This window comes from Cygnus olor, chromosome 2 (assembly GCF_009769625.2).
Source record: "Cygnus olor isolate bCygOlo1 chromosome 2, bCygOlo1.pri.v2, whole genome shotgun sequence".
In the NCBI taxonomy this organism is placed as follows: domain Eukaryota; kingdom Metazoa; phylum Chordata; class Aves; order Anseriformes; family Anatidae; genus Cygnus; species Cygnus olor.
The window spans coordinates 36,723,965-36,746,183 of record NC_049170.1 but is presented as its reverse complement, the minus strand read 5'-3'; the positions used below and the strand labels follow the sequence as shown (position 1 = coordinate 36,746,183).

At 40.9% G+C, this 22,219-nt stretch overlaps 1 protein-coding gene across 9 annotated transcripts in view; it reads right to left on the bottom strand.

Moving 5' to 3' along the window:
• Nucleotides 1–22,219, bottom strand: part of CREB5 (cAMP responsive element binding protein 5) — a 259,677-nt gene that overhangs the window by 68,471 nt on the left and 168,987 nt on the right. For all 9 annotated transcript variants that reach the window (XR_005816922.1, XM_040547700.1, XM_040547701.1 and 6 more), the window contains 2 exons: nucleotides 4,819–4,945; nucleotides 2,687–2,797 (listed from right to left, as the gene is read on the bottom strand). Coding sequence is in view for 8 of the 9 variants with exons in the window: in XM_040547700.1 (XP_040403634.1) it covers nucleotides 2,687–2,797; nucleotides 4,819–4,945 (238 nt within the window). In the remaining variant the exon portion in view is untranslated. The remainder of the gene's footprint in view (nucleotides 1–2,686; nucleotides 2,798–4,818; nucleotides 4,946–22,219) is intronic.

Genomic DNA, 22,219 nt, shown 5'->3' with positions numbered 1-22,219 from the left:
ACCTGGCATCATACAGTATCCATACTGATATTATTTATCCATTTTTATTTTAAAGAAGCAAATGAAATCCCACAAGTCACCAAACAGTGTTACTTCTGCATACCAAATCGCACTTGCATTGCTCAGGTACACACTTTGATGTGCACGAGGCCAGAAGGATTCAGTATCACATCTGGGTCTCCCATCTAGAGGAGCCTGTCCGGCATTCTTTCATGTGGGTGCAGAGAAAACGCTGATCCATCTGCCATGGATTTGTAGAGCTGATGAACCAGGCCCAAAGTCCCCCAAACTTCTCCGGTTACCGCAGTCATTAGCTGCAAGCAGCTTCGATGACTTTGTTTAGCGTTCAGCACATACATTCTTTGCCGCGTGCGGCCAGCCAAATAGAACATATGCAGTACTGGATCCACTATCAGTAATGGCATTAGCAGAATCTAAAGAAATCTGAAATTCCTTCCTAATGCAGGACACAATCCAGTGAGATACTAAGCACCCTCATTTTCCACTTTAAAAAAAAAAAAAATCACCAGAGTATGCAAAGTACCGTGCTTTGAGCATGAAGCAAAGTGAAACAGTTAATAATAAGAACAAACACGCCTGTAATACAGATGATTCAGATTTATAATTCATGAACTTACATGTAAGAAATAATTTTGCTCTGAATATCCTACACTTTCTCCACTTTGTGCTCATGCAGGGTATTGCTAATAAATTTATATTGTTCAAGCAGTGGCTAAATGAGGAGGAGGCTTTTTACACTGCATGTGTATTCAAAGAAAACAAAGTAGAAAACTAGAATATAGAATATTCATAAATAAATAATCCTGCATTTGAAAAGGATGGTCCTGGAGCTCCGAATTACGCCTCTTAAGAGTTAATACGTGTGGACTTTTTCCACCCCCGGAAGAGTGGCAGAAAACCCCTCAAAAGTGAACTATGCTTTGGAACTGATGGCAATTTCTGTCTGAAAGAGCCATACCTTTATACGTTAGGTTTAGGGACAAAACCTGCTTATCCAAATTAAAAAGTAGTTTGTATTAATGTATAGTTTCAGATATTAAACTGCAGAATTCTCACCATATGCACCAATATTTTAATCTTGTTCTTAAGTAGCCTCACACTTCCAGTAAAAAATAAAAAAAAAAAGGCAGGGGGTGTGGGGTGGGGGGAGTAAACTACAGAACCTTTAGTCCCCAAAACAGATGCCAGCTTGGGATTTATTTAGCCAAGGAGTATTTAGCTTGGCTCAGCCTCACTTGAGTTGAAAAAACACTTGCCTATTCCAAGAAGTTTTTAACAAGCTCTGCTGCAGATGCTGTTGCCATTTGGCATGTCACCGTCACTGTGTGGTACAGAGGAGAGAGAACTCTTGACCACAGGTTTTCCTTGGCCAGGGGAGCCAGAGTTTTTGGCTATTGCTGCTCTTCTGACCAACTGGCTGCATGTTTACGGAATGTGGTTTTAGACGGGGTGTTAACAGAGGTTGGGTTAATAGCCTAACCCAGACCAACAGTGAGGTGAAGGCATGACCTATCCATTCTAAAACAGAGATTGTATATTTTGCTGCTCTTAACCTAGAGTCTGTTGCATGCACCGTGCCTATAGACAAGAAGATATTTTTCTTTGCCTTGGGATAGATGACAACAACTTTAAAAGCTGTACCAGTCATGCAAAGTAGAAATATATAAAAATATGTGGTTGCTTAATCTTTGTCGGCTTGATTTCATTCTCTCACTTACGACAATTTTACCTTGGCGTAATGCCACTGAAAGAAGTTAAATGAAGTTACTCCTGTTTTCCACTATGATGAGATATCTTGAGAGGATAAAAACCCTACAGAGTTAAACTGCAAACTTCTGTCCTCATATTTCTACTTGCCAGCAAATGGCAGCTCTGAAACTGGAAAAGCCTAAGTGTTTCAACACTGATGAACTTTGTTCCAAGGTATTAGTGCTGAACACCTCTATGAGAGTGCATATAAAACTGGGGAAAGCTGCCCATGTGTAGCTTAGTTTACCGACACTAGTCCTATAACAGTGCAAATGCCTGAGGAAGCCTCGACCTTGTAAGACGCGTAACAACTTTAAAAAACACCATGACATTTGACTCCTATCGATAAATTATTTTTGTCTGAATTTTGGCACATCTTTCTGATGGCAGCACCTTTGTTGCATTCAAGCAAAAGAAAATATCCTGGCTTTATATATGTCATTCGGTCTACTTTTCTAACACTGGCGTTACACTGACACACCATGTGCCTATCCAGAAAAAACACGGACTACATACACTCCCTCCTCACTAGATACTTTCTACTTCGCTGATGATTAACTGACAATTTCTTCAAGACAAGTTGTGGAGCACAGACACCATCAGGGAACCAGCCAGACCATTTGTTTAAACACTACTAATCTGCACCAAAAGTCCTATTTAACATGGTTCGGATCACACAGCAGACACTTCAGTTCAGTTCCCTCTCACTGAGAGCTCAGCTAGGACTAGTAACATCTTGAAAGTTCATAGACTAAACTGACACAAAGGCAATTTACTGCAGCATATTAAAAAGTGTGTAACATATGACTAAGAATGAAGTAAGCAGTGTCTGGCTACATCCCCCACTGTCTGGGTAGCCAGTATGCAAGAGCAATATAAGAAAACAAAATATATCTTTTTAAATTTTCCATTTTACCATTTTGGCTTCCGAATGCATTGGGGGGACTTGAGGTGAAGCACAAGGATTATTGAGGTTCGGCCCCTGCATTCCCATGATGTTGGAGTTCATTGACATTTGTCGCTCCATCTTTTAAAAGAAAAAGAAAGAAAAAGGTTTAAAAGTGTCTAGAGACATTTGCAAGAATTTATGCCCGGTTTCTATGTAAATGGACTCAGCTTTATTTCTTCAAGTCATGATGGGAAAAATAACAATCCGTGTCATGAAGTGCATGCGTGTGTGCACGCAGGCGTGTGTTTCATCAGAGTCGGCCCTGAAAACTCACAGCCAATTATATAGAAAAGGATTCTTTACTAAACAAATGTAGCAGCCACCCAGGTTTGCACTTTTTTTGTAATGATTTTCTCCCTTTCAGTATAACAACACTCGGAGTTAAGTGGTTTTAAAAGCATCACTGTATAAAGCCGTGGCTTCTCCTGTCAGTGCAGCCCAACTTAGCTAGTTAAAAACATAAATAAAAACCCCCAATCTTGAGTATATGGAAAACGAGTTGGCTCTTTTTCCTTCACTCGGCTTGCTCAGCTGAGAGGAGTTTTCCATATGTCTTGTACGGGAAGCTTTCATGTACTGCTGATGCAGCATAATATACAAAGCAGGACACCTGGCTGTGCAGAGCACTTTCTGCAAGCTAAACTCACCATGGCGTGAGTGAGGGACACAACCTAATGGCAGAAAAGGACTAGATATAATAATTTCCTGTAGTGCTTTCCCTGAAAAGAGGCAAGTGCTGTTACACTGCCAGTCTTCGCTCAGAAGGGTCTGGGTGACAAGTAGGGTTATAGTGCTGCTTTCAGCCACAGCTGAGCATCCTGCCTCAGCTTGGGTTGCTCCCTGAATCTTTGGCTCATACAAGAAAGCAGCAGCTCTGCTGCAGGATAGGAACAGCTCTATCTGCGGGATAGGAATGGCTCCCACAGTGATCTTCTCCACAGTCCATTCACGAAGGCTGTAGGGCAGGAAGACTCACATCTGTGGGGCTCTCAGCCAGAGCATGCCTGCTTCTCTGCAAGCAGAGCTGCCCAAAAGGCTCCCCAGCAGCAACCTGAAGCCCCTGAGCTTACGCTGAAGCAGGATGTTTGCTCCATTTCAGGTTCATTAGTAATCATGCCAGAAAAAAAAAATAATAGAAATAAATTAAAAAACAGAACTGTCCACAGTGGCATTTCTTACATTTTTTTGTTGACCTTCCTGGTCGATACTTGAGGAGAACCTTACTGGTAAGTTACTAATTAACAACTTATTAATGACTGCTCAGATAGCAGCCAACCTGAATCTTCTCAGCCCCAGACTGTCCCCCTTGCCCCAGCAGTGCCAGAACAAAAAGTACTTTCCTCTCATCCATATCTGATCGCCCTCAGGTTGCCTTCCCAACTGAACACCATGTGATGAAACAGAAACTTCTCCCTTCACACTCCCCTCTTCCCCATGCTATCCAGACTCCTTTCTACCCCTTAACTGCCCAGCTGTCTTAAACTGAGAGTTGTTAAAATCATTTAATAATTTGAAGCTACAATGACAAAGCACCCTTCGTCTCCCAGAAGATGAAGAATATTCCCAACACTGCAGAAATTAGTGGCAGTTGAAGATGAGCAGTGATCATGACCAAATTTTAATGAAGTGCAAGTTACTAGGCCTGGAAAGTAAGCTATATTTCCTTCTTGTTAGCTGGTTATCTCACAGAAGCAAGATTACTTCCGAGTTCACTACCATATGTACATAACTTTTCCAGTTTTCTCTGACTTCAGAATTTTTTTTTTGTTCCAGAGCAGACATACTGATCTCACTAACATGACCAAGTGTGAGAACCAGAAACTGTAGTCTCATGTAAACTGTTTCTAATCACTCTCACGCTAATTAACATTCCATTAACCGCACCAGAAATACTCTTGTGCAAGACAAAGCAGAGAAAAATGTCCAGCTTCCCTAGCTCATTACACCTTGATCTTTTCTTGGACAATTCATCAGACTTTCACCTCTGCATAGGCTGAATCCAGAGACAAAAATAAATAAATAAATAATGCCACCCCTGCCCACCCACCCCCCCCCCAAAAAAAAAAAAAAAAAAAAACAGCAAACCACAAAAAACTTACGGGCATGAGTACAGCAGAAGATCCAGGCATGGTAGGGTTGGGCAGGGTGCCAGGCATAGAGGCAGGCATAGGCTGTCTTTGTCGGTTGTGTAGGTGCAGTAGTGAAGACAGAGAACCTGGAACAGGCCTAGGAGAAAAGGAAAGCGAGTTGTCATGGGCTTCAGAGACCAAACCAAGCCTTACAGTGCCAGCCATTGCTAAGCACCGACAATTCTAGGCAAGCAGGCACAGAAAAGCCAATCCAGCATTTGTCATCTCCTGCACAAATCCATAGGACAGAAGGTTTTCAAGAAACAGACGACTCACATTCCCCCTACTAGTTACTGGTTAAAGCACCAATACAGTTCATCTGAGAGAACATGAAAGCAAAAACAACAGCAGGTCTGAGTCTATGCACCTCTGCATCTTACAACGGCCAGCAAAAGATTTCTACCGACAAAGCAGGAAAATTTCCTGGCATGCTACATCAGTGAGTTGCTGTAAATTCTGCCTTCAGGAACAAAAATATTTGGATAATAGTTTTGCAGACTATGACAGAAAATTAAACACATTTATATTAATTCTGAAGTTTTACCACCTGTAAATAAACTACTCTCAAATGAAGATTTCAGCTCCACTCTTGACATTCTGTCCTGAAATTCTACCAAGCCTTTGTTACAAAGTGAGGTTTCTAATACTGCCAGTTTGAATGTAACCAGGACACAGAAAATGGAAAAAAATAGCAAAATTACATATATTACATTGAGATTAAGTAGCTTGTAAAGGTAAAAGGTAAGGAATATAAAGAAGCAGAGAGATATTTTGGCAAAAGGATTTTAATACATTTAGAAGGATTTTTCTAAGTAAACCAGAGGAAAAAGTAATGTTGAGGAAGTAGGCCCACTAAGAAAGAAAAATCATCATAAAATTAATGGATAAAGTGAAGCTTGGACTACTCTTTGAAGCAATCTGACATGTTAACGTTTCATAGAGCACAACACTCTTGACAGCAGGACCTCCCAACTCCCGCTTCTTCAAACCTCCCCAGTGTTTCCCATCCCTGTACTTTCAGTTCTTCAATCCTCCTCTCTAAAAGCCTGCTACCCTCCAGAAACATTTTACCCCAACGAAGCCACCTCGAAGTCTTGCCCAACCCTCGCGCCAGACACTCCTGCTGCTCCCACCCCCTGCCCTCAGCTGCCCTCTCCTTGGCAGCTGCAGATTACTGAACCCATCCTTTTGTCTTGGTTCTCCATGAAGAGAAAAAGCCTGTGTTTTCAAGGATGTTTAAAAAATCCTCCCAGACACATATAGTACTTATTCAGAAGAAACAAAAAAAAACCAACAACAAATGTAGCTTACATATAGACAAGAAGCTCTTCCTATGCCTCCCTGGTTATCTGCTGATGGAGGAACATGATGTACTTTACATCTTCACTCCCCCCAACGAAACTAAAGGTAATGTCTCCCAAATACACGATATAACCTCGTGAGAGGGTGCAAAAAGCAGTGTGATTGATCAAACATGAATCAATTTCTGGGAGAGGGGACACAATGGTCTACTCAGCACTATGGTAAGCCTGGGAAGTTGTGGAGATGGCATAAGTGGCATGGAAGTTCCGCAGAAAAAAAGATCTCAGAAAATAAAGTACACAGCCCTGAACATCCTATTTCCAACTAAAATGCAGCTGCTCCTTGTACCAGCACTTACTCAAGCAAAAGGGCTCAGAAGTCATTAGGACAGGGCCAAAAAAAAAACAAGAAATGTAGATTCTGGGGAAGGGAAGGGAAGGGAAGGGAAGGGAAGGGAAGGGAAGGGAAGGGAAGGGAAGGGAAGGGAAGGGAAGGGAAGGGAAGGGAAGGGAAGGGAGGGAAGGGAAGGGAAGGGAAGGGAAGGGAAGGGAAGGGAAGGGAAGGGAAGGGAAGGGAAGGGAAGGGAAGGGAAGGGAAGGGAAGGGAAGGGAAGGGAAGGGAAGGGACAGCAGGTAGGGAGAGGGGAAAGCGTTGGTGCACTCTCATGGGTGTCCACCAGCTGAGACACAGTCTACAGGAACTGTTCTGGCTAACAGGAGGAATGTGTTCAATAAAAATATCACTTGAGTTTTTCAGTGTGACCAAAGTAAAACAAATGCCATGACAACAGCCCCCTCCCCATTTAGTTATTTGGAGACTGTCCCATATATAGACCCTTTGTACAATTCACCGGTTTCATAATAACCTTAGGTGTTAGGCTGTTTGACAGAAACTTATTTTGGCCTGACCTAGGCAATTTGTGCACGTGATTCTCAAGGGACTGCAAGGTTTGAGTTTTGCTTATATGTTCCAGAGCCAAAAACATTTCCAAAATTGCTTTAATGAGTTTGGGAATATGGGACTTGGGCAAAAGGGAATTATTGGTATTTATTAAAATGGCAAAGAAGCTTCCTCGCTGTCCCCAGTTTCACCTTTAAAGCTGCTTCGCTTTGGAGGTCTGCATATGCTTTACACTTAGCTAGAGAAAAAAAATCCTCAGTACTTCAGGTATTTCTTCTTGCTAAACTCCTGCAAGTCTACTCCCAAGTGCATTTCTGCGAAGAGCTGCAGAACAGGCAGAGAAACTTTGTGCTTCCAGGTTGACCCTCTTTGTTGAAAAGTCTGCACTGCTCCTGCCACCAATAAAAGTGCTACATAACGCACACCAGACTCAGCTCACCATCGGGACAGCCTGACATTGGCCAGTATTTGTGGATACTTCTATTGCTTCCACATTGAAGGCAGGTCATTGATTAACATGCACTCACGTGCATGTGCACAGCCAGCTCAGGGGATGTTTATGGCGGAGAACCTACGTATACACAGGCTGAGATGCTCAGCTTGTCTACTTCTAAGGCATTTCTTCTTCCAAGGACAACATAAACTCTTTTGTTGTTGCTTTTTAACCTGCAGCAAAGAAAGCCAGTAAGAGTTTATAATTGTTATTTTTGATGTTGGACACGTTGACTCTGCTCCTTGCTTTACAAATGCTGAGGAGGTACAGCCTGTAGCCAGTCAGTCAATATTGCTGACCGAAGGATTTTAATTCCTTGGCACCTGTGCTGCTAAATAAACAGGGTTGTTGGGCAAACAGCCCACAAATAAAGGACGGATAAGATAGAGAACTGGCAAGTGCTCAACCTCACTGCAAATCTGGCTATCTGTAGGGTTTTTCCCAACTTTAAGAATTTTCCTCTTGTCCCCACAGAAGAATACTGTTGGACACTATGGAATCTCAGTCAGGATTTGCACACCACCTCGTTGGGCGTATGGAGCCTGGATGGATGGCCTTTACGGTGGCTTAGTAAAATACCACGTGTTAGCTGGGCTGCTCCAACTGACAGCATTGGCTCTCCTCCCTCTGTAGGGTTGTGCTAACACTGTGAGTCATCATTACTAACATTTAAGCAGATGGGCAGTACCCTGCTAAGCCACGGTCATTTTCCATCATATGACTCTACCCAACGATTAAAGATAAATCCACTAATGTAATCAAATATCTATGATATATACTTTGCTATGTGCCTTCTTGATTAATACTAATATTCTGTCTGCTATGATGCAACTCCGATCTGACCCAGTTTTCTAGACTGTCTGATGACTAAATGCTACATTTGTCTATTAAAAGACCAGGCTTCCCTTAACTTGTACTCTTCAAGGATAGTTTCTGCAGATGACAATTTCGTGCTGAGGTCTCATGAGATTAGGTGAATATTAACCCAGATCATTCAGGCTTCTGTGCAGAAAGCCTAACGCTGTTTAAAGCATTACTGTAGCATGCTTCTAATGGCAAAGCACTCCAGGTCAGTGGGTCTTACCACAACCCCTGTCATGATCCTTACTCTCCTGCATGTAGGATTCATGAAAGGTCAGCAAGAATAGCTACACCACAACCCAGTTTGTTCTACCTTAGCTAGCTTTGTTCTGGAAAACATAAAGCCACATGTCTATGAAGTTGCATTTGAGCAAAGGATCTCATTCATCTCGTGATTTTCTATGGCCTCCAGACCCAGCCAGCTCACACAGAAGAGCCCACAGGTGGCTGGCTGTGCTGTGGCAATTCGCCATGTTGGGTCAGCACTGGCTCAGGGATTTCTCTACCACACTCCAGTTATGCAACATAGACTTGCCCAGACTTTCATGTCTTTATATATATACATATGTATATATATACATGTATATATATACATGTATACTTATTACCTCAGCGCCTACAAGCCTTGGTTTAAAAACTGTGGGTGAGGTCCTGCCCCAGAAAGTTTATAGACCAAAGATAAAATGAGGGAGAGAAAATAAAAGCAACAGGGAAACACAGGTGATTAAGGCAGCGATGGCACCCCTACGATCAATGCAATGATGAACAATCACTACATATCAACATCCTAGACCCTTTCAAGGTATGTCAGTACGTGATGTGCTTTGGGCTGCTTTCAGGCTGAAGCACCCAGGATGGCTATCACGCTAATGAGGAAAACAGCTGGCAACTGTCAAGCCCCTGAATGTCTCATGGGCCACTAAGTACCATCATAATAAAACTTTTCATTGATAAATGGTTTTGATGTAGTTCACTGGAGCATGTGGTTCTACAGATGAGCTACAAAGCACTTGCACAGCAGCTACTGAGGCCAGAGTACCTGAGCTGAGTGCTGTCCTTGGCCTTCCATATTTGAAATATTCAGAGGGCTAAGAATTGGAGAGGATGTTTTAACCTGAGAAAGGTGTACTGACTGGAGGAGTTGTCTCACTTGCAGGGCCTGCTGTTGCTTGATCCACAGTGCCATTACTTTAGCCTAATAAGCCAGATATGGCTTTCCTCCTTTGTGGACCATGACTTGAGATGCACCCTCCACCAGAAAAATAGGACGGTTCTGCCTAGTCTCAATTTATTCATTTCTCATTCAGAGGAGGAAAGCAAAAACAAACGCAACAGAAAGCAACAAGGCATCAGACAAGTACCTGGAATACCTCACATAATTCCTGGGACCTCACCTGGCCTGCCATACCCCACATGTAACAACTTTTTAATCACAGCATCATCAGAGAGCCAAGCTTTCCAAGAAATGGGAGCATTATGTCGCCAGTTTTTTTCAGAGAGCCAAACCATATTCAGAGGAAAAGAAAACTGGCACCTAAAATTAATGGATCTTTGCCAACCTAGTAAAGATCCTTGTTTGTATTTCTCAGACAATTCAGACATCTGCACGATGTGGGTAGATTGTTATTATCAGTAGCAGACATTTGTACTGTAGTGGTGCCCAAAGGTCCCAGTCTGGACCGGGACCCCATTGAGCCTGGCACTGTACAAACACAGATAAGAGACAATTCTTACACAGTGTGTTTACAATGTAGAGACACAAAACAGATGAAAAGTAGAAGATGGAGACAGAACATACAAGCAAATAAATATGCTAGAGAGTTGGAGGCAGTTTAGTGGCACTCCTCTGGTTGCTTTTTTGTTTCTTTGTATATTTTTATTGAACTCATACTAGCTCAGAAATGACAGGGCTGAGGAAGTTTGCAAGAGGAAGGGAGTAACTAAGATTGAGACACAGGAAGGGCAATACTTTAGAGAGGAAAAATTGTGGCTCATAATTTAGATGACTTTGCTATGCTTTCTGCAGAGATTTTTAAACAGAGCGTGCATATGTTTTATACATGTGTTAACTTAAGGATTTTTTGTTGTACAAGAGGAGACTTCAGCCTGGGAAAGAGAAACTAGCTGATGGTACAGACACTGGCAAAGGAAAAGTGATGCTTGACACTGTAATGAGGAAATAGAGGAGTGAGATAAGATAAGACTAAGCTGCGAAAATTCTTAAAGACAAGAAGCTTGATTCAGAAGTGAAGAGAAAGCCAGTTTAAGTGAGGAGAGCTGGCACAATTAAGATAACAAGCTATACATTGGCACAGAGGTAGAAGGAATTCAGTAACGGGCATCACATAAGGAGCAAGATAGAGCAGACACGAAATGATATGGACATAGTCAAAAGCAAGCAACAAGATGTTACTTCTCAGTTCATGTATCCTTTGATGTCATGTGAGAAGGTGTTCAGTGGGAACAAAGCATCTCCACCAGAAATGCATTCTTGCTCACTTGTTTTAATTCACAAGGACAGAACACCTAACTGAAGGGAAAGAGTAAGGAAAACAGAAGATGGACAGGGAATGGGTGCACATGCAGGAAAATACTAGGAATGCATATAAAAATTACTCTAAAATATGTTAAGAATGCTGAACTTGTAGGAGAAAAGCCCCACAAGTCAGCAGCCCCACTGCTGTAATGTATTCAGTGGGCCAAATTCTATTTAAAGATTTAGTCAATGATAAATTTTGCCTTTAGAAATTCCGATTGTGTTAATGCCACCTATATTTCCTGAACACATGTTCAAGGAACCTCTGCAAATTAAGCATAAGTACAAGGACCAGCAGGTCCTTGGAAGCCTCAGAGAACCCATTAACATTTGCCTTTTGGCTCTCACAGGTCTTAGAAACTGCTGGTTTCAATCTTCCCTTCCCTCTAAATATTTCACTGGGTCTTATTGCCTGACCCATTACAAGAAAAATAAGAAAAGCTAGAATGGTTTCTCAGACTACAGCCTCCTCAGAGAAGTTTATGTTCTGCACAGTGTTATGCACACAGCTGGAACTCACAAATGATACATGGAGGATAATGGCATAGTTAAAGCAAAACAAGGAAACAGAGCGAAAGGCAGGTTCAAGGGATTATAAAGAACAAGCTCATATAAAAACACATTCTTGTAATTTAAAAAAAAAAAAGTCGGTTAAAAACAAAAAATCTGCAGCATAAACATGACAGAACACTTAATCATGAAAGCAAGCAACAATGTCAAACTGATCCCATTGTCATGTTCTCCAAGCTCAAACAGGACCAAAAGCCTAGTTCTGCAGGAAAACACACGATCTGGCATCACCGCAAATAAAAGCAAACCAGTTTCCACTGAAGAAAAAAGGTGACAACAATAATCAAGCGCACCTAACGGCAGCTGACTCAAAACCAGGAATCATAACAGCAATAAAACTTACACAGACGCTTTCTAAAATGCCCATTCTTTTTAAGGGTCAGGCTTAAGGTTCCAGCCTGGCAAATTCATGAAAACTTGAGAATTTAAGGCTCATTGAGGAAAAATATCAACAGGTTAAACAACTGGAAATAATCCTACCACCAGCATCCAGACAAAAGTGACAACTGAACACCAAGCAAATGTTCTGCCAGGTTTGTACTACGTAAAGGTGTTGGAGCCTTCATTTGCTCAAAGTGACTCCAGCAGCCGGACATTTGCAAACGCTTTGCAGCAGGGCAAATGGCATTTATTTGACTTTCATAAACCAGTGTATGAAAAGAATAATAGGTCACAAAAAGACGGAGAAAAAGTCCTCTTTACTCCTAAAGGGCTGAGAGAGTATTTGGAGAGCTCTCAGTGAGTACCCAGTACCAACAAATCGGTGTAGTGGAAATACAGCAAAACAAATTTCTCAATTAAAATTCTGTTTCTATTCACCCTTATTATTTGGACCAGTGAAATTTAATAGAAATGCTGAGATAAAAGAGCTTTGTAAACCCTGCTTTATAATAAAAATGAAATAAAAAGAATCTTTTTGAAGTGATTTATTTTTCCCTTTTTTTTGTTCAATTTTTTTTTTTAACTTCCCAAACAAAGCAGAAGTTTGTCTCTGAAAATAAGACGGTGAATTACAGCAAAGTCATGAAAACAAAGAACCAACAGTTTCTCCAGTGCAGGCTTGTTACCATGAGCTAATAATTCCAGACTTTAAGCAAGCTGAGCCTCTTTTTTTAATAACTGCATGCCTCAAGGCAAAGTATTTCTACTAAAAATTATTGAGGCATGGAACAAGGCAAGGTGTGTGAGCTAATGTTGGATTGTTCGGTTACTAAACCAACTCCTATAGCAATGAGCCTGCTCTGAACTGACAGATTATTTCTCTGTATACACTTGTATAAACACACTGCTTAAGATCGAAATCTGTGTAAGCTTTCTTTTCAATTAAAATGTCAAAGATGACAGCACATGTTTTCACTGTCCTCAACAGAATGATGGATGCCGCAGCAGCAGTTTCATGCCCCTGTGTTTCAGAGATGTTTGCCTGCCCGGGTGTCTAAGAAAGATGTACTTGCTGATCTTCTCATATGCCTGCAGGCAGAAAGGACTGCTATAAAAACTTTATGCTTCGGACGGCTTAATATCTCATGGCTTTCTCTTCCTCAAAGTCCCCTCATGTGCCCCCACAACCAGTGTTGTAAAAGTTAGAGTAGAAAGTTCGTTGTGCCCAAGGAGGCTGGAGAAAGTCCTGAATTAAAACACCGGATTGTTGCTCAAGTGATAAGCCTGAAATCTCAGGCTGGTTTCTGATCCTGGGCAATTCAGGCACCTAAATGAGGTCCCCACAGAAACAGAGTTGCCCTGGTAATAGTGAACAGAAAAGACATAGTGCATGCCAAAAGGAGCATCCAGTATTTTATTTATTTATTTATTTTTAAATAGGACAAATCTTGAAGGTAATCAAAAGCTGCCTGGACATAGTCCTAGGCAAGCTGCTCTAGGTGACCCTGCTTGAGCAGAGAGGTTGGGCCAGAGGACCTCCAGTCCCTTCCAACCTCAAACATTCTGCGATTCTGTGAATCTTTACTTTTTTAGCTACATATCCATGAAACTGAATAAAACTTTGTCCATCAGATTCTCATTCATTTTTGTCAGTCTAGAACTTGTAGAAGGCCAAAGGTAGCAGCTCCAAACTTTGCTAGGTCTGAAGACCATGTGACAATAGAACTAGTAGCACACATAGTCATAATGCTATTGAAGGAGCTGTAGCATCTTTTTGGCCACAATGTTGCCAGAAAAAGCCTAACTAATGAAAACAGTGTCTGTGAGAGGAAAATGTGCCAGCAATCTGCCACCGGCAGATTCAGTCTGTTTTTAAGCTGACAAGACACAACTGTGCTGTATGCAATATGGAACCATGGTTTGCCCACAGTAACTAGTGAGGAAAAACAAGAAGGTACATACACATGAAATGAGATTTAAATTCTACCCTTAGCGCTAAAAATACTACAAAATTAACATATCTGTTAGACATTTTTAAGAAGACATGATTTAAGAAAACACATTCTTGAGTTCTTAAACAAAATATCAAACAAGCAAAATAGAAAATGAGGAGCTTTGAAAAGCCGAAGATGAATGACCAAAATCCAGTCATTAACCCCATGCTTTAACAAGAATATCACAGAAATAGCTCACTCTGCCCTTTCTAACACTCATGGCTTCCCCAACACTTCGGCCACTAGCTCATGTTCCTGGATTGCCAAGATCTCTCTACAGCACAGAATTGTGGTGAAAGCACTTGTGAGTAGTCCACCGCAGTCACAGCCCCATACTCATTCAGAGTCTCAAAGCTGTCAGTTGTTCAGGGAGTGGCAGTCAGCGAGAAGGGAGGGAAGTATGTACGTGAGGGGGGACTCTCAATTATCTGTTTAACAAGTCACTTCTAGGTGTAAAAATATCGTACCGCTGCTAAGTAGTTCTATACCTTCAGTGACCCTCTTCCCACCCCCAACCCGCTCCACTGATTCCTTTCAAACTTTCATAAAAATCAAAATGAATATATGCCACGTCCTAGTAGGAACCTTTGCACAAGCTTCATCTATTAAACACGCTAAAATTCCCAACCTCCAGTTGTATTAGTACAAATGATGAGAAGCACAGGACAGAGGTGAACCTGAAGGCAGAAGGAACAAAGCTGTTGAGAGCTGCTTCAGCTGTACTTCAGTGGAGATCAGCTCCAAGCCATAGCTGATTGCTCTCATTATCCAAAGAGGACACATTGCCTTCTCAGCCTGCATGCCAATCAGTGTTGGCACAGACTGAGAGCATCATTCGAGCAAGCAGGACTCCAAAACTCATCTACTGCATTTTTTACATAGCTCAGGGAAACTTCACTAAAGGCTAGAAATCCCATTAGCTTCTGTGTGGTAATAGTCCCCCAGAACAGCATATATTACTGAACTGCGTGCTCCAGAAATGCCCGATGACAATGACAGAAGCTCTCCAGGTAGAAGCTGCTGTGGATTTCACCCACGCTCAGATGATGCCAGAGGCCAGCAAAGATGGGCCCTGGTTTCCAGTGTGTGCAAAGGGGAGAAGTGCTAGCATGCTGAACCTGTTGTCCACACGTGCAACCACAAATTCATGGCGAAATTTCTCTCCTTCAGCATGTATGCGCACTGAGACAGCAAAAGAGAGCAGGCATAGAAGAAAGTTATTTCATTCTTGTAACAAAATGTACATTGCCACTGTGATTTCCAGTCACTATCTGCGCCCTCTCCTTCCCTTTTAAGCACTGGTTTGAGCATGAACCTGCAGCTAATTTTGAGGTTGGAGTGCATTTGTTTTCACATCAATGCAATTAATTTCCACTGGAAACTGCATCTCAGGCATTCAATCAAAATAGGCCTAAAATAATTCTGAAAAGTTCATCTGTCTCCAATCTATATAATGTTTTAAAAATTGGATGCATGCCCTGCAATAACATTGCACTTCACAAAGCTTAAAGCTCCAAACTTGAGGGTATCAGTTACACTGAAACTGTAGTAAATTAAAACATCCAGTTTCTGGTTTGCATTGATTTATAAATATCGACAAAACTACTATTGCAGTCATTACCACTTTGGGTGCTCAGAGTTGAATTTTCAACAGTTCAGGGTTATTTTCATTCTTATTGAGGCTACAGTAGCCTTTCAAGCTATAGATCAAGTTCCAGATAACATGCAAATCTTAAATCTTAGTTTTAAAAATATGCGTACAAACCAGCCAATACTTGTAATAAAAAGCAGCAATTCTAAATGGTCCATAATGTCAGATAGCGAGCACATTTTTTTCTAATCTCCAGCTTAAAGCAGACAGGATAGTTACTATTATGAATTGTTTTAAATAAAAGTGAGTGAAAATGGGATAAATAAGAAAAGACAAACATATAATGCCTCTTTTATATACATATATATGGAATTTACTGTTTCTCTTGAATAGTTTTTTAGAATGAAAATAAGAGAATCAGAATCATTTCAACATTTTTTCTTTTCAGTTAGAATCTTCAAAATGTTTCTCCTAAAGAGCTTTGTGTTTTAGTCTACCTGTTGACCTTCAAAATATGCTTGTTTATGAGCAAAATATCACTGAGGAAATAAAAACCTGAAAATAAAGACAGCTCACAAGCTGTAACCCAGTTAACAAAATAATTTGACAAAACAATAGGAAAAGCATGAATCCATCAACAGCAATAGAGTCAATTCTCAATGGTGTAAAATGTAGCTTTGCCAAAGACAATGGATTTAAACCAACTGGGAATCTCACTCATATATACACATGCACGCACACTCCATAAACACACAGCATATAACATGCATTACATCTAGTTGTGAAACAAGCTTTGACAGTGATCAATGCTTTATGCTTCAGAAGAAAACAGAAATCCCCACCTTACACCTTGACTTACATCTGTGGACTACTACTGAGTAATTTCTCCTGACCTCTGGTGGCGACTAGTTTATGAAGTGAAGCAGGAGGATCACCACAATACTCATGGTGTTTCTCCTGAATGCACTGGCCAAATTCTACCCTCTCTGCTCTTATTGATACTGTCACTGAAGCAAACATGCTGGCCTGCAGTCCAGCTTTCCAGTATTCTTTGCTTTCTTCCTCTTTGGCTTGTACAGCCCATACAGTAGAAAAAGACAAGGAGAAGTTGATCCTATTGTGGCAGATATTCCTTTGGGCATGATGCTCTTGCTGTTGAAGTTCATTTGTTGAAGTGCTGCTGTTGCAGTCATTTAGAATAGTCAGAACCATAGAAATGTATGACACCTATGAAGATATCTTCCTAAATTATACCCTAAAGTGTTGACTTACACATGTTAACTGCTACACTACATCGTATCATACTAAGAAAAACAAACGAGTAAATGGAAGTTTATTTTATATCTTCACTTTCCAATTTGTATTGATGTTTCTGGTTTGGTGTTTTGCAGCTGTTTTGCTGTGTTTCTGTTTTTTTTTTTTTTTCCATTTTTTTCCTTTTTTTTTTTTTTTTTTGTCTTGAGGAAAACTTTATGCTAAAGAGGAAACACTCTCCCAAAAGAGAACATTGTGTGGAAGACTAAGATAACATATACTGCACCAGTTTAAAGTAAAGGGCTTAATGGTCAATAGTCAATCATGCAACAAGCTTAGGTTATCCTGTCAACCTCCAAGGGCTTGAAGTTTGAACACACTGTTTTGTTGGGGAGAAGTGTCCTTCCTGATTTTTTATTTCATGTGTTTTTAACATGAAGAGTAAGTATTCACTAAGTCCATGAAGAGTTTGGGTTTACACTGTTTTTTTTTCCCTCGCTTTCCCTGTTGAGGACTACTGTTGAAACAGTGCTTTAGCTAAAACACTGCTATACCAGGGATGTAAATACATCAATGGTGTGAACAGCAAAGTCAAAAACTGAATTAGGTGAATGTGAAACTCTGAGTATACTGGATAACCTTAAGATTTTGCACATTTCTCTAGTTCACCTCACAGTTTTCAGCATCATAATTCAGCATTGCAAGGCAAAGAGGAACTACCTTTGTACACAATGCTTTAAAAAGACCAAACCCTTCCAGGAACACAAGTGTAGTTGGCTGGCCGATGCCGTGAAACCAAACTCAAGTGCTGCTTTCCAGTGAAGTGCCACCATAACCACTGAGATCAACTGCAGCATTTGCATTAAGAATTTCCAGAGTTAAACTGTGGGAACTGGTACCCTGGAGTTGTCACTGGAAGTCTGCTGACAATGTAATTTGTTTCTCCTGATGGCCTGACAAAGTCAGAACATGTTGACATTCAAGAAACTTTAGCAGGTTAATTTTTTATTCTTTTTTTAAAATAAATCAAAACAAAACAAAATGTTTGCTCGGAGCTGTTGGAAGGGCAGGGGAAAAGGATTATTCGTTAGCTTAGGAAGAGAGAGAACCAGCAGGGGTAGAACAGGAAGGAGAAGTCATGCCATTTTCTATAGGTCTCCTAAAAATAAGCAAAGTGTTGGTCACACACACAGCCCAAGACATGCTGATACAATGCAGGTAAATGTGTGAAAAATATCAACTTTACCTAAACAACAAAGTGGCAGCTCCAGTCAGTTTACAGTAACATCAAATCTATTTGGTTTGGCCCTCAGGGAGCCAGACTTTTGACTGATCTGGTTAAAATATCTCAGCAGTCACATAAATAGGTCTGGTCAAAGCCTGTTGCATCACTTGCATTTATTTTTTACTGTTAATATTTAGCAATGGAAGAAAGATACAGATCTGTGCTCTATACACTTGCCATCTCCAACAATATGATCTCAGCTCAGAGAGCAGCAGGAATTTGCACAGCAGTGAGCATGGCTGACGTCCAGGTGTGGGACGCCATGGCTTACTTGCTCCACTGTGCGTTTTTTGTTGTTGTTCTCTCTCTCTCTCTTTTTTTTTTTTTTTTAATAGGAAAGGCAAATATGATGAGTGCAAAGAATAGTGGCAAAGTCAGATTTCAAGTCTGCATGTTTTGGTTTGGTTTGTATTTTTTTCCCCTGGTCTCTCCCTATTTTGTGAACACCCGATTTAGCCCTGATATCAGCCTACCAGATAACAAGTCCTTAGAATGTCTCCCACATAAAATTTGATGAGAAATGTAGAGCTTAAGCATAATGATTCAGATGTGTATCTTTTAGACCAACACAGAAATCTGTCTTTATCTCTCTCTCTATAGCAACAAATCAACCGTCTGAATCAACAACATCACACATCGTATAAATCTGGCCCACACTGTGTGGGATATGCAACAAAGGTAGTCTATGGCTTAAGAGAAGAAAATGCAGCAGTATATATATGCAAGACACTTTGCATTTGGCAGACACATACAACCAGCTGTTTGTTCTTTAGCTTGTGGCTGTACATCTATCGGGACACCCCCCGCCCCCCAACACCCCTGTAACTTTGCTTAGCTCCCAGTCTTATTTCCACTGTAAATTTAACCCTAAGCCATGGATAAGCATAGTGTTTGGGGTTTAGAGTTAAGTGTCATTTAGTATCATTTCTGACATCTCTATACATTATAATGAGCTTCTTTTTCACCGGGGACTCAAGATCTGATTTTAATTTGTGGTAGGGTTATGGTCACAATAAATGTCTATTTCAGATATTCATGAGAAGTCTCTAATGCAAATGGAAATAGAAAGTGGCTGTTTTCTTGTATTTTCAAAGCCATGTATGTAAAACATCCAGTACAGATCTGTTCCACATGGAAACCCGTTATCGATCCACCATTGAGCCCTGACTACTGCCCTGGCAGCAGGAACCACCATGCTGAACAGTCTCAGCAGGTTTTATAGCTTGCATAATAAAAGAGCAGGTTATGAAATCATTAGCACCTCAGCTGAGGCTGCCACAGGGATGCCCCTCTGTGTTCATTGTGAAACGCTTCTTTGGCAGCAGCGCCCTAGAAGGATACTTGAATATTGTTGCTTCAGTAACACCTCACAGAGTGGGAAGTAAATCAGTTTTTTCATGTTCTCAACTTATGTGTGGGGGGTGGAAGTCCCTCTGGTCCACCTCTAGGCTAATTCTCTCCATTTACACATGCTTAATTCTAGGTTTGAAGACCTCTAGAAAGCCCAGACATCTATGATCACACTCCTAGCCCTATGCAGCCTGTGATGCCAAGGACCTGGGCCATGCCTTGGGAGGCTGGAAGAGACTTCAGCTTTGTCAGGCATCTTGTGTTCCAGCTCCCTTTGTCCCGTGGGCAGCCACTGCTAGCAGTGCTTCTCAGCAGCCCAGACGTGGCCGAGGACTGCACTGTCCTTGGCTGGTGTCCTGGCACAGGGTACAACGCACAGCCTGCTGGCACTTTCTCCTCCATAAATGCAAGCTCAGGTGATACTATGTCAGTCTAAGCAGCTGAAGCTAAACTTGTCTGCCCCTCCACGGGAGAATTCAGATCCCCAACAGAAAGAAACAAAATCCACTGCTGGTCACTGAGCAAAAGATCTAGGGCCCTTTGGATGTTCGTTATTACAACCTCAAGACCCTTCCTGCAAAGTTCAGAACTATTTGTTAACCTTGCCCTTGCAAATGAGCAAGGTAGCGCAATCATGACCTGGGTCAAGGACAATCAGTGGCTCTAACTATCTAGCTGGAGTTACACTCAGTCAAGTCAGACAGGGCTGTCAAGTAAACGATAAGTATGTGCAATCAGGAAAAGGGAAAGTCATGCAACTTGTATGAAGGCACCAGCACCAGGTGAAGAGAGGGAACTTGTTGGAGGCAGTGGAATTCTACTGACTTGAGCAACCTAAGAATATGGTCCACTGCTATTTGCAAAATTGAACTAAATCAGTTTTACCAACTGCGTAAGCTAGAGCATCCAAAGAAAGGACAAGCGTCAATCAGATTCATGACCGTTAGATAAAGCTAGCTTATGTTGCCATCTTCCAAAATCAATGCACTGGGTCACAATTTAAGTAATTGAGATGTTGGAGTTTTTTTAAAGCAGCGTAAGTAAATAGCAAAGCTTGGTGTGGTATAAAAAGCACCACAACAGAAAGGAGAACTTAATGTAGTAATGAAAATCACTTACCCTTAATCATCCCTGAGACAGTGTTTTTACAACACTATTTGATTTATTCAACTAGCAAACATGCCTCCTTTGACTTTTCTAATAACAGGGCACCTCAGACATGCTTGTTGGGATTTGAGTTGTGTTTTATTTTTTTTAAATCATCATCCCAAGTGCATTATTTAAAAGTCTTTGATGCCTTTTCTGTAAATGGATTCACTAAGCAATAAATCATATTTATTTGCAAAAGAGACAGAAAAAAAATCCCAAGCAACCCAAAACATTACTAGAAACGTTTACAGAAATTAGAGGTTTGGTCACAGGTGTGTAACCAATGTTGCACATTCCTAGAGTACACAATTGCTTAAAGACTCACTGAAGCCCACATTCATTGCTGCTGACAAGCAGGCTACTTAGTGCAAGAGAGTGTATGAAACGTTGTTCGCTGCATGATTTATGATTGTGCCCTTACATTAAATAGGAAGGACTGAAAACTACCTGTGCTCTGCTGAGCAGCTCCACGCTTCCTCTTGCATGGAAGGGCCTCAGCTTTTAGAAAAGCTGGACAATTTCTCAAGTGAGCACGCTCTTGTGACACTGAGGCTAGCCAGACCACAAACTATTTTATTATGTTGTGCAAAAACCTATGTGCAAAAAAAAACCTCTTTAATTAAGATAGAGCAACCAGCACTGCGGTTGTAATTACCTTGGACTGCTTTACCCACGGGCATAATGAAATAAAATTGGACCCTCTATATTTTTGTTTTTAAACTAAGTAAACCCAAATTAATTTATCCAACTCAAACCAGACAGGTTTCTCTTTAAAAGGAAGGCATATATGGTTGGAGGGGCTGGTGCAGGAGGCAGTGACATGCAATGATGACTGTGAACTGCAAACTGCTGGCAAAACATTTGGCTTGCCGTTGGTCCGTGGCCAGTATTTTCCTTTGTTAATGAATCCCACATCTTTTCTAAGTTAAGCATTTTTTCTTCTCCCCCCTCATTTTATTTGAAACATATTTTAGATATTTTTGTTTTTATGACGTCGTGGAACATGATACAGCCCCCTCCTAACCCTGAATATGGGAAAATCAATTAAAATTTTGACATTAGGAGCTATGATATAAACATATGGTTCAACTACTCAGACTTCTTTTTTTTAAGCAACATATCAAGGATCAGTGCAAGGAGAAATAACCACATGAGAACACCACATTACTGGAAAAAAATGATAGCAATTCAAAGTGTATCACAGCCAGAACCATGCTACTCATGAAACACGAAAACCACTACAAATTTGACAAGTTTTGACAGATTTCCTCTTAGACTTAGGGTTACATATTTTTCAGTTGTGTTCTTTTCCAAGGAAAATGTCCATTAAAAAAAATCCATCCTGAATGCTGTGTTTGATATTTAATACATTTCATCTCTCTCACCCATAAGGACCTTCATTTTATGACGTAAAGAATGCAACCTTAAAATTGGGTTTTATGGGCTTTTTCTTTAACTTCTGACTCTTCCCTGAAGAAAAACAGAAGAAAAAATAATTAAGAATTTTCCCACCAGAACAGAAACATGATTTTCAAATGTGATGAACATTCTGGGCATCCAGTCATACCTGCCCTACTGACCACCAGTCCTCTGGATTATGTGTCAATGAAACCGCTTCCAACTCCCTTTGGTATTTCAAATCATCAAAAACTCAGACAGACAAAATCATAAGTCACCAAAACTCCAGGGAATACTGGCACCAAAC